The 23628-nt window shown below is 35.9% G+C and overlaps 1 protein-coding gene across 1 annotated transcript in view; it reads left to right on the forward strand.

The window, feature by feature from the left end:
• Positions 1-23628, forward strand: part of robo2 (roundabout, axon guidance receptor, homolog 2 (Drosophila)) — a 134369-nt gene that overhangs the window by 11686 nt on the left and 99055 nt on the right. The window contains exons 5-7 of the mRNA XM_088919966.1: positions 12404-12531; positions 15118-15129; positions 22874-22998. Of these exons, the coding sequence (XP_088776092.1) occupies positions 12404-12531; positions 15118-15129; positions 22874-22998 (265 nt within the window). The remainder of the gene's footprint in view (positions 1-12403; positions 12532-15117; positions 15130-22873; positions 22999-23628) is intronic.

Consider the following 23628-nt stretch of genomic DNA (forward strand, 5'->3'; position numbering starts at 1 on the left):
AGCCAGATTGGTGCTGTGCTGCGCCTGTGAAGGCCTTGGCTCTCTTCTGTGAGCTGTCTCGTCTGTTTGGCTTTGTTTGTGGAAGGCGCCTGCCATGTGTTTGCCAGACTCAGCACTCGTTCTGTGCCACTTGCCTCTCTCCGCTGGGACTACTGCGGAGCCAGGACACAGAGGGGACTCAGAAATACTCCAAACGGAGTTTTAGATAAATACACAGTAATAAAATCCTGGCAAGCTCCTATGCAAGCAGCATGGTTCGTAGCCACTGTTGGGCCCTGACCCACAACAGGCATTTCCAAGTGAGTGGAAAAGACTTTTTGGTGTAAAACAATGAGAAGCTTAGAAACAAGTATTTTGTAGTTTGTTATGAAACACAGGCATGATACTAGTACATTAGTACAAAAGTATATATTTTATATTTAAAAAAATGCAGTATATATTTATGATCATAAGCCTGTAAAAAAGATAAATCATTTTTTACAGAGCATGTTTGGTGTGTCAAGATGGTTATTCTTTTTTTCTTGTAGCTGAGCCTTTTTTCTGGAAGAACTCCATGGAAACATATAATTTCAACAAAATAATGACAGCCTGTGACTGAAACAGAAGTAAGACTCAAAGATACAATGATTGGGATGCTATTTCCCCCTTTTGCTTCAGCGTTTATTCTCTTCTGTTTTGTCATGCTTCTTTAATTGTGATTGTAGTAGTAAAAAGGAGTTCCAGTAACACATGAATAGAGAATTAGTAATTACAAATCAAGACAAAAAAATTGTTAGTCATGTCATCTGAATTCTGCCTTTTTGTTTCATATCACAGCTTTTTAGCTTCTGTTTATGCTGGTGAAGCCAGACTATTAAGACTAATGTACCTTGTAGCTTTACCACATAGAAGCTATGCTCAAAATGTTAGTTTTCAGATTCAGTTTTCTTGTTTCCATTGGTACATTGTTAATGCCATGAGAGCAAGCCAGGGAGAAAATAAACTCTAGATAAAAGAGCTTGAATGGCAAGCTGCAGCAGGATACAGCTCCAGACTTTAACAATGAGATCTTGATTAAAAGGCATTACTGTATGTTTTTTTTTCCTCTGAAGACGTTTTAAATGAGAAGGTCTATGCAATATATTTTTACAAGGGCTTGTAGTACATTGGGTTGTATTACAACAATGTATAATTTCACATGTACTGTAGGCATACATAGTGCAGTGCAAACCAGAGTTTTTATGACATACAGATTACAAACTCCTTGTTCTTCAGATATTCCCTTCTGTTATTATACTTTACATTTGAAAACACAATAAACCCACAATGTAAATACTGAAAGGAATTCAGATATACAAGTAATTTAAAAAATATTTATAGCTTAATATTTTCTATGGTTAAATACTGCAGTTTTGTTTTGAATTTTCATTAATTTAATTCTGTGCACTTATTTAAGTTTCAGACCGAAATTTGCCTTAAGGTTTTCATGTACTGCATCTACCTGAAAATGTGAAAATTAATGTTATCCCTCATAGTACCAATAGAGTGAGAAGATAAGAATAATTGTATTTAAGAAATTCTGATTGCATGTCAAAATCACAATTTTTATTTGCCAGTAAGCAGAATATTCTAAACTTTTATATAACAGTTTGGTTTGATTTTCTGACATGATTTGTTTGCTTTATATTCTCACCCATATAGTCTCATGTGTACATATTACAGACTTCAGCTTTTCCTGTTTTTCTGCATAACAGATATGGTATCTTGTAAGAATAAAGATTGTGTATTGAGCAACATCAGAGCAGTAGAAACAAAATATGTAAGGGGGACTTCTCTCCTGTGTCAGGCAGGGAATGAAAGTGGGTGTTTACAGTATCTGAAAAGGTTACACTGTGTTGATTAAAATGAAGAGCTCAAGAAAACTAAAACTAGCAGTCTTTTTTTTCTTTCAGCTGCTTCTTGTCTCTTGCTTTGGATGCTGTGAAAGCCCTGCTGGCTTTTGTGTTTCAGCTTGGAGCAGGTGGCTCAGCTGAGTAAATACATCTTTAATGAAATTACAGGCTTCCCTTGTAGGCCACACTTGCGGACACTGTCTGATTAGATGAATGCTGTGCCAAGGAATCAAAAGTGGCAGCCAGTTCAGTGAAAGAGTAGATGCTTAAATAAACGCCAGTGCCCCAATGCTCGTCAGCGAAGAGAAGAGGATAAAAGGCAATTGTTTCCCTTCTCTGAAGCAAAGGCCACACAGAGTGGAGCAAATCCCTGTTTAACCTTAATTCAGTCCAGTCCCATTATCTCCTCACACCTTATATTTCTACTGACCAGAACACACTCTTGCACTGGAGTCTTATCTATTGAGTTTTACTCAATGCCCTCCAAAACCAACCATAATTTGTTTTCAAGACTGTACCTCAGTTTTTCAAGACAAAGCTATAAATTCTCCATATCCACACCTTTTTTTAATTGTGACATGAGTCTTTTTATTTTTAAATCACACCTATGACAGAATTGGAATAGCTTCATAATTTTGTCATTTGGACAGATTCAAAACTCTGCATACAATATTTGAAAACCTTTGAGTAAAATGTTTGAAAAATGACAAAACCAAACATAAAGAGGAAAAAAAAACTATTTTGCTGAATGAGAATTTCTCATTAGTTTCATTTCAGCACCATATCGGAATCAATTCCAAAATAAACTGACTCCATATTTGAGCTTTTGCAGTTTGTCTGCCTGGCGATAAGAATGTAGTTCAGGTGGGTAACTGCGTCAGCATGCATAGTCTGCAAAGGAACAAGTAATAGGTTTATTCCATGTTGAAAGAGAGAGAGAAAACACAACGTTTTGGCTGTGAAGCCTTCTTCAGGTGTGAGAAAGCAAGGGCAGACAGCAAAGATTAAATAGCACAGAAGCACAAAAGCTGGGAGATGGGAGGAGGCCGGAGGGGCAGAGAGGCCACTCAGGAAGTGCAAAGTGGAGAGGGGTGAAGAAAGGTGTAAAGTCAAAACCTCCATGAGAATAGAGAAGATTAGTCGGTCATTGAGAGAAAGGGGATGGTGTGAACCTAGTTTCAGGATGAGTTTCGTTTCTGTTGTTTTTCTGCTATGGGAATTGAGAAACCCTTATTTGAGTCTGTTATGTGAGTTGAGAAACCCTTCTTTGAGACGATAACAATGTGTCTGTCTTCATAGAGTATCTGTGATAAAAAGTCCTTATAATATTAAAGTATACTGAACATCAAAAGAAAATCGTCACTGAATTTTGTACAATATGTTATTAAAACATACTGCTGGAACACAGTCTGGTGAAACTCAAAAAGACAAACAAGAAAAAATACTGCAAGGAACCTGTGCCACTAATCAGCAGAGAAAAACACCTTTGTGGCAGGTTTTTTTTGGAGTCTGGACTAAATTACCTCAGGTGGATTCACTAGCAGAGGCACCAAGCCCTCTTAGGTAATAGTGTTTTGTATAGATGGACATTAGCAAATGTGATGCAGATGTTCATAACAATATGCTTATTGTGTGTACTACACAATAAACATATTGTCACATCGCTACAGATCTACAGTACACTTGTAAAAATTGAGAAATTGATTATAACCTGACAGCACAGAAGTGCATTGCTCAAGTCTAGGGACTTCACTTGCTGCCCATTCTGCAGACACCATTCCAACATTCAATTTGGTGCTTACACGTCCTCATGCTGCTCCTGTAACAATAGTTTTCTTGTGAAATGAGAATGTTTCTGTTATGCTCAACCTGCAACCTGTGTTGAACATTTGTAGAATGAGCTCTCTCCCTCTCCTGACATCACACACTTAACATACCATAAGAACATAAAGAAGCCCACTCACTCATTTGAAATTCATCTTCTGAGCCAAAAAATAATAATTGTTTTGGGTAACATCTCTTGGGAAAGACTTGATGGTCATACAAGACCACTTTGATGTGATATGCCACTTTGATTGTCCATCTGTTATATATTGAGTAGATTGCCCCCTGTTGGTTAGAGGAAAAACGCCTGATTCCAGTTCCCTGATCATGGTGATGCGCAAGTTCGCTGGTTTGGTGAATTCCTCTCTTTTGCTCTATGTTCCACAGTTTCCCCCTCCACGAGATCACTGTGTCATACATTTCTAGCAAGAACTGAACTAGTTGTGGCTTGGAACAATGTTTCTACTTTAGTCATTTTGGCTGCTACCTCAGATTGCTCTCTTTTAATTTTTATTTTGAGAGGACAACTATTTTTTTGTGGCAAAGGTTACATAGCATGACCCAGGGCTAATTTTAAAAATTGCCACGGACTTCCATTTTTGTTCTTATTTTTCCTCATAAAACTTTGTAATTGGCATATTTAAATACCACTATCAATATATTTCACAGACCTTTGCACAGTTGTTCATGTGAGGCTTGTTAATTAATATCATTTTTTAAATTATATATTATACTAATACGCCCAACCATATATCTAAACCTGACCTTAGCCAGATTCTGTTTCAAGAAAAACTTGATTAACAATATTAAGAAACACCAATGAATGAGACAGACTTTCTATGTTAGTGGCTTCAATACCAGTGAATCATGATTATAATAAGATAATAACTCTATCTTCCTTAAACATACAATATTTAGCCCATAATGTATGATACCACGAGTTAAAAGTGGGCCTATATGTTGAAGCAGCCTGTGTTCAGGATCTAGGAGAGGAACAGGAAAATAAGCAGCAGCCATATCACTCTGCAACTCACAACTGGCAACCCACTGAAGCTCAGCAGGTGTGAGCCTGGTCAGTACCTGGATGGGAGACCTCCTGGGAAGAACTAAGGTTGCTGCTGAAAGAGGTATTAGTGAGGCCAGCAGGGGGCTCTCACCCTGCAGTCCATGTGGGTCCTAATGTCCCAGTATAGTGATGGGGACATCCTTCGGATGAGATGTAAAACTGAGGTCTTGACTCTCTGTGGTCATTAAAAATCCCAGGGCATTTCTTGAAAAGAGTAGGGGTGTAACCCTTGTGTCCTGGCCAAATTTTCCATTGGCCCTAATAATGGCTTCCTTATAATCCCCATCTATGAATTGGCTTCATTACTCTGCTCTCCTCCCCACTGATAGCTGATGTGTGGTGAGCGTTCTGGCACACTATGGCTGCTGTCGTATTATCCAGGTGGATGCTGCACATTGGTGGTGGTGGAGGGGAGTCCCCATTACCTGTTAAGTGCTTTGAGTGGATTGTCCAGAAAAGTGCTATGTAAGCAATTATTATTATAATAATTATAATTCCACAAGATAGCATTTGCGGGCTGGTGCAGTCTGTGTTTTTTCCAACATTGGGCACACACAGTTCTGTCTTATTCACAGTAGACTCCTTCTTAATAAATAAATTTACCTTCATGTCATGACTGTTCAATTAAATGACCATCTACAATATATATAGTATTTTGGTATTTTTGATTGTTAACTTTGTGAATTTGTTACAGTTATTGGTGCTATGTTGATTGAGTGATATAATTAGCAAACTAGTAAATTTGCAGATGGTACAAAATTAGGAAGAGTGAAAAACACGCTAGAAGTACCAGATAAAATTAAAAATGTTTTATGATGATGACATTCAAAATTGGGCGAACACCTGACACATGACTTGTAGACAAGTGCTGGGTTTTGCATGCAGGTAAAAACTTAAACTATAAATACAAAATTAAAAAACTAAGATAGAAGAGGCTATGAAAAAGATTTAGTTGTTTAATTGGAGAACCAATTAAAAAGTCATAAAACAAATTAAAACAAATATTAAGATGTATTGATCATTCATAAAATCTAAATTATGATGTTTACATTTTATAATGCATTATTTGTGCATATAAAACTCTGAAGAGGCGGCACTCATTTAACCAAAGGTACATGGGAATACAGGACAACATACATGTCCATGTTGTTGAGGCTGATACAATGAAATCTTTATAGAAACGGCTGGATGAGATTCCTAGATCAATAAGCTAATGTGTAAGATGGCCCACCTCTCATTTGCAACTGTTCTTAAATTCTAATATTTGTTTTGATGCCCAGTATATAATGTGCAATATTGAAAATAAGATATTTTTAAGTTCTTTTTATTGATGTTTTATAAGGGGAACAAAATACCAGAGCAAACAACTGAAGTTCCCAAGTTATAAATCTCCTAAGTTTCAGACTCTAGATCACTCTACTTCATAAACCAGAAGAAAAAAAAATAAAGAAAAAAGCTAATAAAAGTAAAAAAGCAGAAAAGATGATATAGGGATGACATAATCTAAAATTAAATAAGGCAAAGATGCTATAAAAATAAAAAAGAGGCAACAATCTAACAGTTGCTTATGGTTGTGATACTTACAGTAGGATACATCTTCAGAGTCTAAAAAAGTTACCCTGGCATGTCAGTAAATAGACAAATATCGTAAATTTTGTCAGTTTTTATTTAATTAAGGGTTCTTTCAGGTTTGACGAAGTACTTTATGTCTCTGATCCAGTGAGGGTGGCAGTCCTTTCCAGCTCTTTAAAATGAGACAGTGACTCAATATGGAAGTGAAAGCCTTATCCATACTGCTTGCAGCCTTGTTTGGCATCCTCCTGAGGAATTTCACTGAAAAAAGTAACATTTTTGTCTAACTGAAAATTTATTTTTTTAGAAAAAATAACACAATTTACTCATTTTATAACAACATTTGCTATATTTCATTTTTCACCTCACAGACTTAGAATCACTAATTGCTAATCAACTGTGCTGACAGCCCTGAGACAAGAGGAATAAAACCCATGCATGCCTTACTCCAAATCATGCACCATCAAGTTTTCGGATTGATCTTCTCCTTAGGTGGTTAAAAAATGGCCAGTAAATACTAGAAAGGCTACACTTTAAGTTATAAAACTGATACAATTCTGTTTTTAAGCCCTTTTTAATAGCAATTCTGTTGAAACCCAAGCAGAGTAGTGATATGTTTGGCAGAGATAAGGTATGCCATTTTATACTCTAGAAATATCATGGGATATCGCCGCAGGTGTGATATCATACAGCCGATTGAAACCAATAGGAGGGCAATCACAGCCATTTTAAAACACAGAATTATACATCGCTGTGATCCTCAGGGGAGTTCAGTCTTCCATCTGCAGCTTTTATTTGATGCATGCATATGTTTTTTCACCCTTTACCATGAAATTACTGCCTGTGATGGAGAAAAATAAATATCAAGTCTTTTTTTCATACTTATCTCTTGTGTTCTCTATCAGCTCACATACAGTATCACCATTTGTTTCATTTTTTCCCAAAAATACCTCATGAGCTGGCATTTCACTTACAGTAAGTACATTGTTGAAAAACTGTGTTTCAATGTATTTTGAAAAAATAACAAACAACATTGAGGGAGTGAGGATCCTTAGGTCTACTGAAGATTAACAGCTTCTTGATAAAAAAGGGTTTCATTGCTCCCAAATTGAAAGACATGGTTTCATAAAGGGGAGTTCAGTCTTCCATCTGCAGTTTTTATTTGATGTCGAGTCATGTAGTGTGATGCCAGCCTAAGATGCATTCAGTGCCTAACACTGCTACAAACAACTTGGAAAGTTCAAAAGGGCTAGAAAACTTGTTAGAAAATTAATTGGCTGCATTCTTTGTTTCAATATCTGCAAATGCCAAGCAGCTGTCATTTTAACTCCAGTATTTTTTTTTTTTTTTATTGCTGAGCACAATCCTGCATTCCAATCATCTGAAATTTCATTCAATGACTGAGGGACCACTGTCAAATTCTTGTAAATAATTTATCCTGGAAAGTTTCCAAAACCTTTATGTCCTTTATTTAAGGATTTTGTTTGCCTTGTAGTTATTACTGAAATAAGCCGATTTTTAGATAAATTCAAAGAATAAGAATTCTAAACAAGTGCCTGGTGGACAAAGTGGATAGAAATTAAATGAGAAATGTGGTAATTTGTTTCTCTGGGATGGCAACAACTGAATGACTATTTATTAATCAGGAAAGTACACACAGTTCTTAACTTGCTATATGATGTATAGAATTCAGTTTGGCTGGTAAAATGATTCCAGTTTGTTTTATTCTATTGTTAGTGTTGGCATTTTTCCCACTATAGCAGGATATTAATCATACCTAAATTGCCTGTAAAAATGTTAAATATTTACTAAATGCTTCTTGGAGATTAAGCTCCAAATGACAGTGTAGCACAGACATGTTGTCAAATCATATTAAGAATAGATATAAAATTTTCAACAACTTAACGTCAGAGGTGCTGGGTGATTTTGAAGTTAAGTTAAATGTATTGTGTTGCCTTGAAGTTATTCCTCTCACCATTCAGATTGAGTTGAAAAATAAAGTTGTAGAACATCTTGCTCTTGGCTTGCTCCATAGCCCTTTCATATAAGATGTGTAATTCCATTCTTAGTATAATAAAGAACATCATGCCAACATCAGAAATAAGCTGTTGTTTCTTTCAGTTCATGAATCTATAAAAATGGAATGTATAGCCTATCACTGTCAAGCTGTGCAGATAAACTCTGAATTTTAACGTAATTTTTTACACAAAAACTTGCAAATAGATGGTACTAGTCATCACAGAAATTTGTTTTCAAGTGTTTTGCCCCCTTTTTGTAACTTCTCCATTTGGGAATGCATTATCACCTTTTTTCTTTCCTCTTCCCATTTTCACAGCTGGAACTTAAATCAATCTCGATCCATGCTACAGTGGTGATAGAGCATGTTGTCCTGGGACCAGATCCGATTGGTGTGCATTTTTTTTCAGCTGTGTCTCATATCAGGGGAAACATGTCTGGGTGGCAGATACTTGTCAGTATACCATTGTACCACTGCCATTACTCAAACCTTGCAACAGTGAACACAGTCACAGTCATCGGTGTCTGTCCAATTCCTTTATCAGAAAACCTTCTTACATTTTTCTTTGAAACTTATAAATATTTAAATACTTTTGGAACCTTCTTTAAATATTTTCCATGTACTGTACTTGGTGTTATGCAAAAAGCTGTCTTAAAGTCACTGCTATAGTGTATAGATTTGATGTATCTGAAAATATAAACTGCAGGGGTGCTCCCAAGTGGTGTTTTTAAATTCAAAGAGCGCTGTCAATAGCTGTGATCACGAGTTTTCCAGTGGTGCACAAGTGGCTTTGTGCCACCTGCTAGGCAGTATTAAAGTCATTTGTGATTTCCTGTGCCTGTCACACAACAGCAATCTTTGTAACTTGCTGGGTACCTGTGAGCATGCTTTGCTGTACTAGTGAGATCTGACTCAATCCATCTGATGCTCAGCTCTGCAGTTTATGTTCTGGGGCTGCAGTGTGAACAACAAACTGAAGATGGCAAGGCTCATATCACGCCTTTTCATCTCTCCTGTATTGTCATGAGAATTGCATAGATGATCTGGGGTGACTAACTACTGTTGTACAGAAATCAAAGAGTATGAGAAAAACAACAATAGATTTCTGCTGACATTAGATTTAAGGCTCCGGCCATTGTGGAACCCCGTCATATCTCATGTTCTATGCAACATATGAATAAGGGATATTCTGTTATGTATCAAGTAATACTGTATGTTATTTTCAGTTTTTGTCAGTTATGATTGACCTTTAACAAACCTATTTATTAAAATGACTGACCCTTATACCTCTTCAAGCACTAACACATCTGTGTTGGCTGCACTTCAAAGTACGATTGTTGGCTCAGCTGAAACAATATTGTGAATCACTTTGATATCCCTCTTTAAGTTGAAAGTGCTGAATGAATGTATGCCATTGTTATCTCGGGTTTCTTCCATGCTCAATTGCCAAAACTCTCATAAAGGGAAATACAATCTTTAGCTATGGAGGATTCCACATACAGATTCATCTTTCAGGAAGATGACAGTGTGTCACTCTTATTCTTCCAACAATGAGCATATTTTGAAATCCCTTAATCCCTTTCCTATGATAGTTTCTCAGTTTTTCTCATTACTTTTAACAAAGTTTTTATTTTTTCAAGAGTTTCAGAAATGTTTTCTCAAAGCCTGTTCCAGTGGGTTTGATGTGAACAGTAGGAATCTAGTTAGATAAACCAAACATCATGAAAGTTTTAGGGAATTAAATGAGGAACAATTAGATAGTTAACATGACAACCCAGTAATGAAAATAGAAGAGCTGACTGCAATCCAGACACTTGGAAAGCTGAGGTAGGATTCATTCATTCTTGTTGAGAGTAGAATTAGGATTCATTCATTGAGGTAGGATTCATTCATTCTTGTTGGAGAGGTGTCAGAGGTGCTCATCAGTTTTAAAGAGAAAATAGTTGGGTTCCAATACTGTAATTATAGCATTGTACTTTCCTGTTTCTAGAGCTGTCCTCAATACAATGACATTGCCTGCCCTGTGGTTGTGCCCTTTGAGAAATACTGTAAGAAAGACTTGGATCTTGCACTGCAAAATGTGTTATCAGTGATTTCATTCTGGAAAAACAGAACATTGTTATACTATTTAAATGTCTTCAACATATCATTATAAACCAGCATATGGGGAAAAGGGGTAACACTATATTGTTTACTCCAAAATGATCTACTTGCTGATACCAATGATACCTTCAGAACAGGTTATAGGGATTTTTTTTGTATCCAAACCAACAATATTGAGGTATACAGACTTTTCACACTTTTTACCAAGTGGTAGGATTTCTTTTAGGACAGCACTTTGACGTTTTTTTTTCTCATTAGTGCTACTGGTCAAACCATCTCCATCATGTTGATGTGTTGCATCACACACCTCTTGTATGTTGGTACCCTGACAGGAAACTAATTGTCTAATTGTCTGTCACATTTGGTAGTGGTAATGGTTTAATAGACAAATACAATGATAAGTGGAAACTCAATGAATATCTCAATAATGTTAATTACTTTAGCCTTCAGTTAGTCCAGAAAAAAGTATTGAATAAATAAGCTTCAACATTTTGGTTAACTTGACTTTTAGATGGTAGAGTTCCTTTAGAAGAAAACATTCATTGGGTACTTACAGTTATCATATCACCATGAGCAAAATTGTTTTATTATATATATATACTGTATTACAAGTGACCATTGAAATATCTTCCCCTCATGATGCGTCCTTCTTAATAACAGACATTTTTAGTGAAAAAACATTAAATGTGCTGTTCAGCAGATCCTTTACCAACTAGCTGTGCTTTAATTAATTAATGTTTTTGAAGTAGGTAGCTGCGTCAGCATGAGTAGGCTGCAAAGGAACAAGTAAAGAATAATTCTATGCTGAAAAGAGAAGAAAAGAAGCACAACACTTCAGCTGTGGAGCCTTCTCAGCGTGTGGAAGGCTGAACACCCGAAGAAGGCACTACAGCTGAAACATTGTGTTTCTTTTCTTCTCTTTTCAGCATGGAATTAACCTTTACTTGTTCCTTTATTACATGATGAATAATTTGTACACTACAGTTCAGTCATTGTTTATTAATGTTGACTGGCTTTCAGGATGGAATAGCCTTGTCATATGGGAAGCATTAGATGTAAGGCATTCGTGAAAACATTTGTTTCTGATTTGCAGCTCTTGCTTCTTATTAAAGGATCATACAAAATCAAACACATCACACCCGTTTGTGTATTTTTGTATATTAAAATAGGCAGGTAAATCTCAAATAACTTTGAGAATTGTTACACCACTTCTATATTTTTGAACAGATAAATAAATAGGAATAAAGGGAATGTAAATATTAATAAGCTCCAGACATTTTACAAAACCTGAAAGCAGAGCTGTTTAAACTGACTTCTCATTCTGCTTTCCATCTATAAAGTCAAAGTTAGTGACTACAGACAAATATATTGACTCAATATATTGAGCAACATTAACAATAAAATAGGTGTATTTGTGTATCTTATACAAACTCATTTCAAAGTTATGACACTTTTTTAAGAGGAAGCAGTCACTATGAACTATGAAGAGTAATTCAATTGTTTAGCTCTGACTGTACAGTATTTACAGTATGTAAGTGAAATGAGAAGTCTTTTTTCTCCAGAGAAGATGCTTTTTAAATATACTAATAAAATAAGTATAAGAAACTTATTGTTTTTGTTTAGTTTGTTTAGAATCATTCTGAATTTCAATAATATGTACAGTATATGTTAATACAAATATACTGTATTTATACTGTGTCCAGTTACCCTTCTTCATACTGCCCCCCCACCCACACTTTCATTACACCCATCCAGATCAGCTGAGTTCCTCCTTGACAGATTCATTTTAATGTACTATACTCCCCTATTCTACTGCCTTCATAATGCCACCCCTTTGGGGTCATAAAAATTATCATGCTGCCGACTGTCTCATCTGTGGAAAAAGACTATATATTTAATCCACCCAACAAACAAAAAAAGAAACAAGCTGTTTTCTTTTCAATTGCCTAGGTATGACATTAAGGATGACTATGTGCTCCGCATTAAAAAAGCTTCCAGCAGCGATGAAGGCACCTATACCTGCATTGCTGAGAACCGCGTGGGAAAAGTAGAGGCCTCAGCGTCCCTTACTGTTAGGGGTAAGTAATGGCTCTATAAGGGTAAACTGCAGAGAACACAGAGAGTGCAAGAAGTATTGGCTATGTAAGTGGAGAGATGTGTCCTTTTACAGCTGTGGAATTACTACCACATTCCACAGTTGCCAGACTATGCTTCCTGCACCCTTTGCAACACCCTGCTATATTGTCTGCATAAGAAGAAAACTGGGCTGTTAGCTTAATGTGAAAAATAATCAAACAATAGAGCATATAGCACAGCCACCTGCCGACACAAAGTTCTTGGCAGTAGGCTGTTGTTATGTTCTTTCTGTACACTGTAAAAATATGTTAAGTTCTACCTGTACATCTGAGTGTAACAGTTAGCTAACTGGAATGCCGTATGATTTCTAACTGGTGTATATGTACTGTATATTCTTATATGTGTTTTTCATCATATGTTATATTCTTGCAGAACTGTCACTAACAACTGACAGCATGTTTGGGAGATAAACACAAATCCATTGAAAACAAAGCTGGAACCATTACATTAAAATACTGACCTAAAACTGTCAGTCACATAATATTTATAGAAAACCTGTTCCTGTTTCATGGGTTAGAAGGGTGCTCCTCAGATATTGGAAAAATGTTGCTACAGTTGATATACTGTGCTATATAGAACTGTAGAAACCTAGATGGGTCGGTCTTAAATTTCTTGTTTCTTAGATATACAGTATTAGGCCAAATATTAATATTTACTCTTGCTTTATTAATGGATATGGATTTTTGTTGTGCAAAATGCAAGATGCTCATATAAAAATGCTGAAAGTACAATTAGAAACAATCTAAAAAATTAGTTTTTATCATTATCACACAAGGTGTGGAGACAGTATTGAATTCGTTTTCTCATTTTTGTTAATAATTTGAAATGTTAGCATTCAATTGAGCTATGTTAAGAATAAGAATGTTACAAAGTAAGCTTTAAAAAATCCCACTTAACTCCATTCTGCTTCTATGTAGCAGGTTACAGTGTAAGGCTCCTGGAAGCTCATGGAATATAACACTGGTGCTGTGTATAAATGTGGTTAATTATTTATTTTCTACAGCTTAATGTTGCACAAGGAGCAAATGGAGTTCCAGATGCCTTCCATTGTTCATGTAATCCTAATTCACTTTGGGTACACAGTACCTCTGTGAGACAGATACAGATGCCATTTCACAGTTTACTGGTGCATGCTGGAGGTTTTCTGTGGAGGTGGAAAAGGTTAATAAAAACATTTTTGCCGTAATCTCTCCTCGTTTTCCCCCATGCGCATTAGATCAAACATTCAAGGTCTCTCTGGAGTATTTTAGCTATACAAAAGGAGTGGGGTCAAATGATCTACAGAGTCGGCTTCAAATTTCAGGCTTGTTTTGTTTGAATGCATGGATCCATACATTACATTAATCTCCTAAATATAAAAAATTTGGTGTGACTTACAGCATGAGGTAGCAAAGTCATGCATAGAGCTGTAGTGCAGATTTAAATACACACAGCTGTACTACATGGATAGCATGTATGCCATCATCACATACTCTTGAGTAGGTAGAGAGAAATTTATAACAAGTTCATTCTGCTTAAGGGATTGTTATGTAAACCACACAAACGGCAAACCATAAATTTGATGAGAACAAAATGATTAAGAGCGTTCTTCCGGTGACACACTCGTTTGTAAAACTCCAGTTTTGTAACCGTCCAGGTTTGCTGGTTACTTGTATTTATCTGTGTCAAAAAGCAATTTGTTAAATTCAATAAAAAATATCCCATAGAATAAAGTTGTCAACAGAGAGCCTATTTAGTACAGGATGAAAAATCACCACATTGCCCGGCCATGACCAATTTTTTACCTCCTTCAGTGAATTTGAGTCCAAGCAAGCCATAATTATAATTTTGAAGTTTACTAGACAATTTTCCAATTTGTTTTATAAATCATTGTAGATTATTGACCCCAGCCTCCCTTTTACCTAACAGCTTTTTGCAGTCTGAGCACTGAAGTGTAAAAAGGAATTACGGTAAAGATATCAGATTGTTATCATTTTATGTGAAAAACTGAGTAAATTCTCCTAGTCTGTAGCGAATTTTCATTTAATATGGATGCTGTTACAAAATATAACCACCAGGTAGCACTGTACACTAAGAGTACCTGTAATTTCAAATAGCATTTTTAATTCACCATAGTGTTTATATTACTGTAAATTTATATAACTATTTTTTTAAAGCATTTATGGTAATTTAAGATAGTAGGAAATATTGATATCAGCAAACACATTCTTCAGCAGTGTAATTAAACCATTCCAAGATCTCCCTTGCAGTGGATCTACCCATTCAACCGCCCTTACACTGTACAGTAAATGTATTTTTAAACAAGGCTGTAAATTGTGCTCATGAGATAAACCCCTTCAAGTCATGATGACTGAAAGTATTGTTTTTGGCCTCAGGTCTGTTTTATAAGACTCATCAGATCTCTCCTCCTTGAATTGTGTACCCAGCACATGCCATTCATTCTGACTTTTAATTTTTCTTATTTTTTTTGTTTGTTGTGTTTTGTTCTTTTTTATGTTCAACACACCACACCATTGTTCTGTCTTCAGCTCGCCCCGTCGGTAAGTAACCATCCTTAAAGCCATTCTTTTTGTGCATGGGCTTCACGCAGCGCTTGAAAGTGGGTCTCGTTAATTAACATTCATCATTTACTAACTGAAGCACAGCAGCACGGTGGAGCAACGTGCAACTGCCTATTATCACTAGTCCTTTCCAGTGTTGTACAAGAGCAGACTACACTATACTAGAAAAATGTCCTCAGAGTGTTTATTACAGTGTTGCTTCTTCCATTGCACTAACCTGTTAATCAACTAAACCAGATTCCATCAATATGGAAACACCATCATGGACAGGTTGCTTCTTTATCACAGACTTCTGTCTTCAATGTGTTGTTTAGTGTCTGTCAATATGAAGAGCCTTTTTAAAGTACTTCTTGTTGCCATCAGTAATAATTTTAGCCAAGAAGAAAATGGCTTCATTATTAGACTTAGGCCACTTCACAAATCAAAGCCAAATACTTTGTTTTTAGGTTTGATTGGGTTTCACTGCATTCTCTGTTTACTCATAAGCTCACATGAGAATGCCTTGATATTTCTGAGAAACACCTCAGTGTAGAGTATTAGTTGATTTTAAAGTAAAAAGTCAGAAAAGATAATGATATTCTTAGGGAATTTATTTTTCAATTGAAGTGAATAGCCAATGGAACTGAATTAAACAAATCTGAATGAATGAAAATGAATGAAAAGATTTTGTCCGTCAGGGGAAATGTTGTGGTTCTCTGTTTGAGATGAAAAATCATGAAAATCTTGGAGTCAGTAGGAAGGATCTATGATGCTAAAGCATCTTGAGCTATAGCGTGATTGTCAAGAATTATTAGGTTTCAGAAAGCTTTGAAAATTAAGGATTCAGCCCATCCACATGAAGGAGACAGTAATTGCTTTATGTCACTGAATAAAATATGATTGAAAGAGAAGAAAAAAGGGTTGGGGGGGGGGGGGCTTTCAGAAATGTATTTGTTTTAAAAATCCTCACACCCCTGGGCAGATGTGTTCCATCATGAATTAAATATCTTGTCTGATAAACCGTTTCCTTGGAGGTGAAGATGACTTTAATAAATCATTAAAGTCGCAAGTCAAATGAGCTGCCACTTTTAGAATCTGAAGCTCAACTGAGTAACTGTCATACTGCATTCTATCTAGGATAGTTTAAACATGCTATTGTCTAAAAACACATTAATTTAGTGTTTCCTTTTGATGGCTGTGTATATTGAATGGTAAGGGCTAACAGGTGAAAGCATTAAAGGTTTTATTTATTTTAGGATGAAGTGTGTTCCTCAGATTGGTGGAGTATATTTTATGTGCTACTTTTATAGACCCACTTGAGAGCAGCTTGTCTTGGCGAAAGGAAGGAGGAATGTTTGCCAGGAGAGATGGCTGTGCAATTTCTTTTTCTGTCACAGTCCCACATTTACAGGAATGTTAAAATGGTCTGTAAAGAAAAGGGAGAACTAAGCAGAATTTCAAGCTCTTCTGAATAAGCATCTGTGGGTTCATGACCATTATCCTCTTAACAAATGCATGTGTAAAGAAAGTGATATACTAGTTGTAAAAGACTGCTAGTTTGTCACTGTATAGTAATACCATCTTTAGTGTCCTCTGAGATACATCAAATTGATCCTCACGAAAACAGGACTTTAGTATTTCTCCGGTTCACTATTATGAAATTATTACATGCCACCAGTTAGGAAATATGATCAAGTTTTCTATTTTTATTATTTTGGATACCATACAACTTCTAGACATTTCCTGTAAGAAGTGTATTTTAAAAATTTTTTGTAAATTTTCATTTTTTAAATTTGAATAAATGAAGGTTGATTCTTCACTCCACATTTCCACTGCAGTGTTTCAGGTTTCAGTGTTTCAGTGTTTTTCAGGTACAATTGTTCTTTTGCAGCTTTGACAGAGATCAAGTATTTAATAAGTACTTATAAGTCCAAGTATTTTGCCATCACAGGCATTCATATGTCCATCATTCAAACTTGCATACAAGTAGTTAATAAAAGGAAAGAGTAGAAATTTCCTTGTTGTCCACCGGCTTTTTTGTAGTTTTCTGAATCTTAAAGTGCATCTAGGCAGACAGAAGGGAAATATTGGTGCCTTTAATAATCGTAATTAATCATAAATAATCATAATAACAAGATTTAGTGTTCTTCTAGTTGTTGAAACATCAATTAAAGGAGCTTAGTATCTGCACCCAAGACTCTTTGTGGTTCATGGAGTCACAACTACAATAATTGGTTCTTCTGCATTGTTTATGTTCCTAATACAAGAAACTTGAGTAAAATCAAATAGCTCCTGTCCAGTTCCATCAAGAAAGGATGTCCATTTGTCCATAATACAAATGCATTTACTTCAGCACAGTTTTGAATAATAAACAGACAATAAAACTGAGACTCTTACTATATTGTATCAAATATAAAATGCAATTTTATATGAATTTTATATGAAACATGAAATTATATTCACTACTATGATTCAGTATATTTTTCAAGTGTGACTATATATTGGAAGCAACAGAAATTCAAATGAAAAAAAATGTTTTGTGTTATTTTGAGTTATTTATTCTTTGTTTTGTTGAAAATATGCCATGCTTTTTTTCCACTTGTTTACTTTTTGGAAAAGAGGTTAGAGAAGCCAAGTCACATACACTTTGTAGAATGTAGTCTGAGCCTTCAAACCTTCCCAGAGGATTTTTTTTAAATCAGACAAAAATTACATTAGCAATATATTTTCCTGATTTGTTCTTATTACTTTTTCTTCTGTTTCAAGTACTTTAAAACATAACAATGTTTATGAGAACTGACAAAGTGTGACGTTTTGCAGATAAAAGCCATTGTGCTGTGTCTGCATTTGTACAAAAGTAAGGAGATTTGTCATGGTCTTTGGTTTTCCTCTGGATTCAAAGAACAGATCCTTTGTTTACAGATGAATGGAGAAAAGAATTGGTTTATTGTATCAATCACATTTAAATACATTTGCTTCGCTGGACATTGAGAAACATTTTAACAGCTGAAGATTGGGATTGGACTCATTTTATGTTTGTCTTTCAATGAGTACCTGAAGAGTGACATGGATGAGATATCAAACTCAGAGATAACAGGATGTGCATTTTTTTGTTTGATTACAATGAAGTTTACAGCATGATTGTTTATTCTTAATCCATCTGGTTAAAGACAAGAGATCTCACCCCTGCCCCTACCTCCCAGAATAGCAGTTGAAAATATTTGGACATCATATGCTTTTCCAGAAATCCATCCAGCAGTAATGTTTCAAAGGATAAATTCTTGTTTGAAAACTTAATTTCAAAGCAGGGGCAAGGTGGCATAGCAGTAAATAAAAATCTTGTCATGGGGGATAACCTGGGGAGAGACGGAGATAAGATTTTTTGTCAGGTGAATTTTTACATCACTTTGATACAAGGCTTGCTTTTCATGTGGCTAGTCATTTTGAACTTCACTCTCGTTGGTTTTTCAAAGTATTTCAGAAGTCTTGAATCAACATGCTGCGCCCCACTAATTTACTTAGAGATTATGTTTCAGAGCTATTCATCTGAAAATCGTGAGATGATGAGAGAAGAATGGAACTGTTTGAATTGTTGTTTCTAGACCTGCATGAAACAGAAGTTAAAAAAGTGAGAATTTTCAGAAGAGAAAAGCTTTCCATAGCATTTAAAAAACATAAAGAAAAATGTTTCCAGTCCTTCTTTTATAAATACTATCTCCTTATTAAACTAAGATCCTTATAGATGCAACAACATTTGTGTTCAGTATATATGTCAATATTTTCTTTTTACAATTTCCAGAGCAATATTAAGATATCCATGTATTTTGTCCTTTGTTATTTTGGAACAAAAACTCATTCCTGGCTGGCTGATTCCTATTGCTGGACGCCAGAGCTGAGCCCACAAGATCTGTGCTTACAGATCCACCCTTTAGTTGTGCTATTTAATGGAATGATAGGTTACAATCTTCTGTAGTTAGCTGCTTGGCTGTGGTCATCATGCACTTTCTGCTGATGTTTTACATTGTACAGATTGTATACTGTATACAATCTGTATACAGTACAGATTGTATAGGAAAAGTAACATTAAACTACATAACCAACAAATTTTGTAACTATTAAATGTGAAAGCACTATCCTTTAATTAGGACGTTGATTTCATAATATATTCATGCAACACCTAAGTTCGTGCAGGAAAATTATAAGGAATCTTGTTTAATATAAAGCTTCTTGCATAGCTTCAAATTCACTAGTTACTGTGTTTGAACTATGTGTTTGAGATAAAAAAGTATTTGTTATTTGTCAAGCTGCAGCCACTGTAGAAGACAGGCCAAGTTCAAAGCACAAGGCTCAGAAAGCATCGTGAATGTTTGGAGAGATTCAGTGGGAGCATGGCTGAGGATTCGGTGTGTGAGAGATGAAGCAGGCAGAGTGGAACTGTGAGTGATTAGGCAGAATATCCTGTCAGAGTGAAAGTGGGTAAAGTTCTTAAAGATGGGGAAAACTCAAGGCTAGATCTCCAGCAGAGCAGGGCTGCCTGGAGAGCAACAGCATGAGTTGGCTGGAGAATTCAGAGCAAAGCCAGCAGATGATGCCTTCAGAGTGCTGGAATTGTTGAACTGGGAGATGGTGAGACATTGCTGGATTAGTGGTAAAAAAATAAGAAAAAAAGGGATTAACATCAAAGTTGATGTGAGTGCGGATATTAGCACAAGAAGGTCTTTAGCTCAAAGTTGAAACACTAATTCAGAGGGGAAAAGGCCTTAAATAGCCGGCTTAATCGGCAGATTGACTGCCTGATTGAAAAACAAGCAGTCTTCAAGAAACACATCCCAATCTCATTTGCACAGGATTGGAGAAAGACTGAGAGTCTGAGAATGTTTGGGTTGACCCTGGCATGTTGGAACATGAGCTGCTTCCAGCCCAGGCATAACATTTTTCTGAAATGCCATCCTTCAGACAGTAAGATATCGTGTCAGATTTTCATCACCGGGCAAATCACTAAAGCTAGGGCAAATATTTCATCAGCCAATTATTAAGTTCAAAGTTGGGGCAAGATATCATTGCACTGCAATTTTATTTTGGTGCCACACTTTGGACATTATTTCGACATCAGTGACTGTGATCTGCACATTACCATATGAAATCTGGTGATGTTGTTTTCCTTGTGAAAAGCTATCTCATGAAGAAGATCCTCAGGGCAAATAATTCTGCAAGTAGGGGGCATCATGCAGGGACAAACAGGTTCAAAATGAAAAAGACAAGAAGCATACATAACTGCTGTCCTAGTCTCTATCCTAATGGTTACAGCTAAAACTCATTTGGGCTGAGCTCCTTCCTTTAGCTTTATTTCACAGATGTACCTGTATCTTTGCGTTTCCTGCAGCACTACTTGTGCCCCTTCAACATTGTTCATTTCAATTTGCTTGCATTTTGCAATAATTTTGTTCAAAATCACACCCTTTTAACTTGTTACATACTTTACCATTGCCTCAGCAGCCAACCCTTGCAAAATGATTGTTAAAATTGGATCCATTCTCTCTCTCCACTTCACTTTTGAGTGAGTTAAAATAGGAAAGGTCTGGGAGGTGTTTGCCAGTGATGTCCTGGGCCATTCTTGTTGTGTTGGAGAAGGACGTATCTCCTTGATCTGCTTCATCATTAGAGCCTGTTTAATTCCTGCCACACCATGATAGCCCAGGCTGTAGAGACAACGAAGAACATGATATGATTAACCTCCTGGTCCCACTGCCCCTGCTCCCACTGACCTGACTCCCAGTCGCGCTGAAGCCTTGCTTCCCAGTTCCACTCAATCACCCGATTACCATAACATCCCACACTGCCTCCGTACGCCATCATTAACATAACAGAGCTTTACTGTGACAGTGATTGAAACCGGCTTTTGCTGAATGCAGTATTAAAAGCATACCTTGCCAGAAATCAAATCTAATTTAAGATTCATTCACATTATTCAAAGTATTTTTAATTCCTCCCTTCACCTCCATTCAAGCCAACACAAAACATAATTTGTTAGAATTAATTGTTTTTCACCAGAATAAAGACACACACTACCCACTCTTTAGTGGTCTATCTGGAATATTAATTATCTCTGCCCTATTTGTTTAAGGTTTGGCAAAGCTTATGGACCATGTGGGATTTTCAAGAGGGATATGAGTTCTACTACAGGTTCTAATTAAGTATTGCACCATTTCTGAGACGATATACTTTAAACATGTTGAACAGTACAGTTAACAACAATTTATCTGTTGGTTACTTAGCATAAAAAACAGAATTAAAAATAAAATGTATACAAATATTAAGTTAGGATTTAATAAAAATAGCTTTAACATTTTTATTTTGAGAAACAGTAAACATTGCCAATAAGTTGTGGATTAATTTAAGGTGCTTTAGGTGTTTACATGCTAACAAGCTGTCATTAGTAAATTAAATGACAAGAGTTTTAATTTTTATGCTATTTACAACATATAGACTAAAATATGATATAGACTGAATTATGTGGCCATAAATGGCAAATCATGGTGATTAAATTATAATATTTTGATGATCCAGTTGATGAGCTGTGGCTTTTAATTATTTAATTGGCCCTTAAATGGTGCAGTTGAATAATTCCAATCCTGTCAGGTAACAATGGAGATGGAGAATATCTTTGCCCTGTTGTAGAACACATTAAGTCCAGTGGATCCAGCCTGATCAGTGGCTTTTAATTAAAATATTATTTTTTACAAAACAAGGAAAGCACATAAACTCTGAATTTACAAAAAAATCTAAGGAGAATGGCAATTGAAAGTTTCTAGTTTTTACTTTCAAAGACTTCAATTTTCTTCTCTGCAACATGCAATTAAGTGCCTTTGTTTCCTATGAAGTATTGCCAAAATGACTTTATGAATCACTCATAGGGTTTGCTTACTGCATAAAGGACAAAATAAAGTGGAAGGATTTGGATTGAAATTAGGGGAAATTATTTAATATGATTGAAGAACCACATGTACAATTGTACATTTGGTTTTGTTAACCAGCTTATTAAAATGATATAGCTGCTCCAAGGAAGATTGAAAGAAGAGTGAGCAGAAACGCTTTCAGTCAGGAAGAAAAAACTTACACAGTCAGAAACTAAATTATATTAGGTGGTGACAGGAGACACTTCCCACTGGGAATGTTGAGTGTCTGGAACAAAGTGACCAACTATATTTTTGAAACTGATTCTCCGGATTTTTAAAAAAGACAAATGAACAACATTCCTAGATTACTTGACTACTAGAAACCAAATGACATATGCCAGCTGGCCTCTTCTCCTTTGTAACCTTTCATATATCCTTGTGTACATTTGAGAAGTTTGTTTTACCATGCATAATTTTAAGAATTTGACTTCCTAGTTGACTCTGGTTTCACAGAATACTGATTTTAACCTTGAGCAGGATGCATGTATCTCACAAAGCCAGTTTTATCTTTAGGCCTATAAAGAAACAAGTGGGTTCAACAAATGTTACAACAAAAACATAAAAAAAATTAAAATATTTAGATGGCAATCTGAAAAAAGGCGATATATTAAGGCTTATGTCATTCATTCAGTTTCAACTAGTGTTGGCCAGTCTGAATGAATGGCTAAATTGGAAGGTGTTGTCGATGTGTGTCAAAAATGTTGCATGGAACTAGTGAAGTACTTACTGTGTGCTCACTCCTCCTCTCCTCTTCCACTCACTAACAGCTGTGTTCTGTTTTAAACCAGCACCCCCTCAGTTTGTGGTCAGGCCGAGGGATCAGATTGTTGCGCAGGGACGGACTGCTACTTTCCCCTGTGAGACAAAAGGAAACCCACAGCCTGCTGTCTTCTGGCAGAAAGAAGGTAGTCAGGTAAGCTGCATGTCCTAGGAGCTGTTACTCTACAGCAGAGTGTCTTTAAGTCTCAAGTAAGTCCTTTGTAGCCTTGCAAACTCTTGACCCTTATAAAAGATTACACATGCAGATTCATACTCAGATTTTACAGATCAAGCATGGTTTTACTTTAGACCAGCGCTTCCTAAACTCTAATAAATTGCTGTACACTTTTAACATCCCAGACCTTTAGCAGAACACAATACGATTTAAAGTAATCAGCCCTAACATTCAAGAAAAACATATACTTCAAACTAAAACATAGATTACAGTTCAAATGATAAATATTTAACTTCACTGTTTGGAGTAGAATTTCAATGGGAAATGTTTGTTACTATGAACAGATCTGTTTAGTATTTGGTTCAATACTGGAAAGAGCTAAATAAAGTTCCTGATCCACACTTTTTAAAACCGATCTCCTCTGATTCCATGGTACACTCAGGAGCTCTGCATGGCACACCAGTGTGCTGTGGAACCAAATTTGAGAAGCTATGTCTATACAGACTATACTGTATTTACTTTTGCTTTTGATGTGGTTCTCTCTGGTTTATCCAATGCTGTACCATAAATTCTAATGCTTTATCACTACACTTTTACCTGGCTTTATCA

Source organism: Atractosteus spatula, chromosome 7 (assembly GCF_055471065.1).
Source record: "Atractosteus spatula isolate fAtrSpa1 chromosome 7, fAtrSpa1.hap1, whole genome shotgun sequence".
Lineage (NCBI taxonomy): Eukaryota > Metazoa > Chordata > Actinopteri > Semionotiformes > Lepisosteidae > Atractosteus > Atractosteus spatula.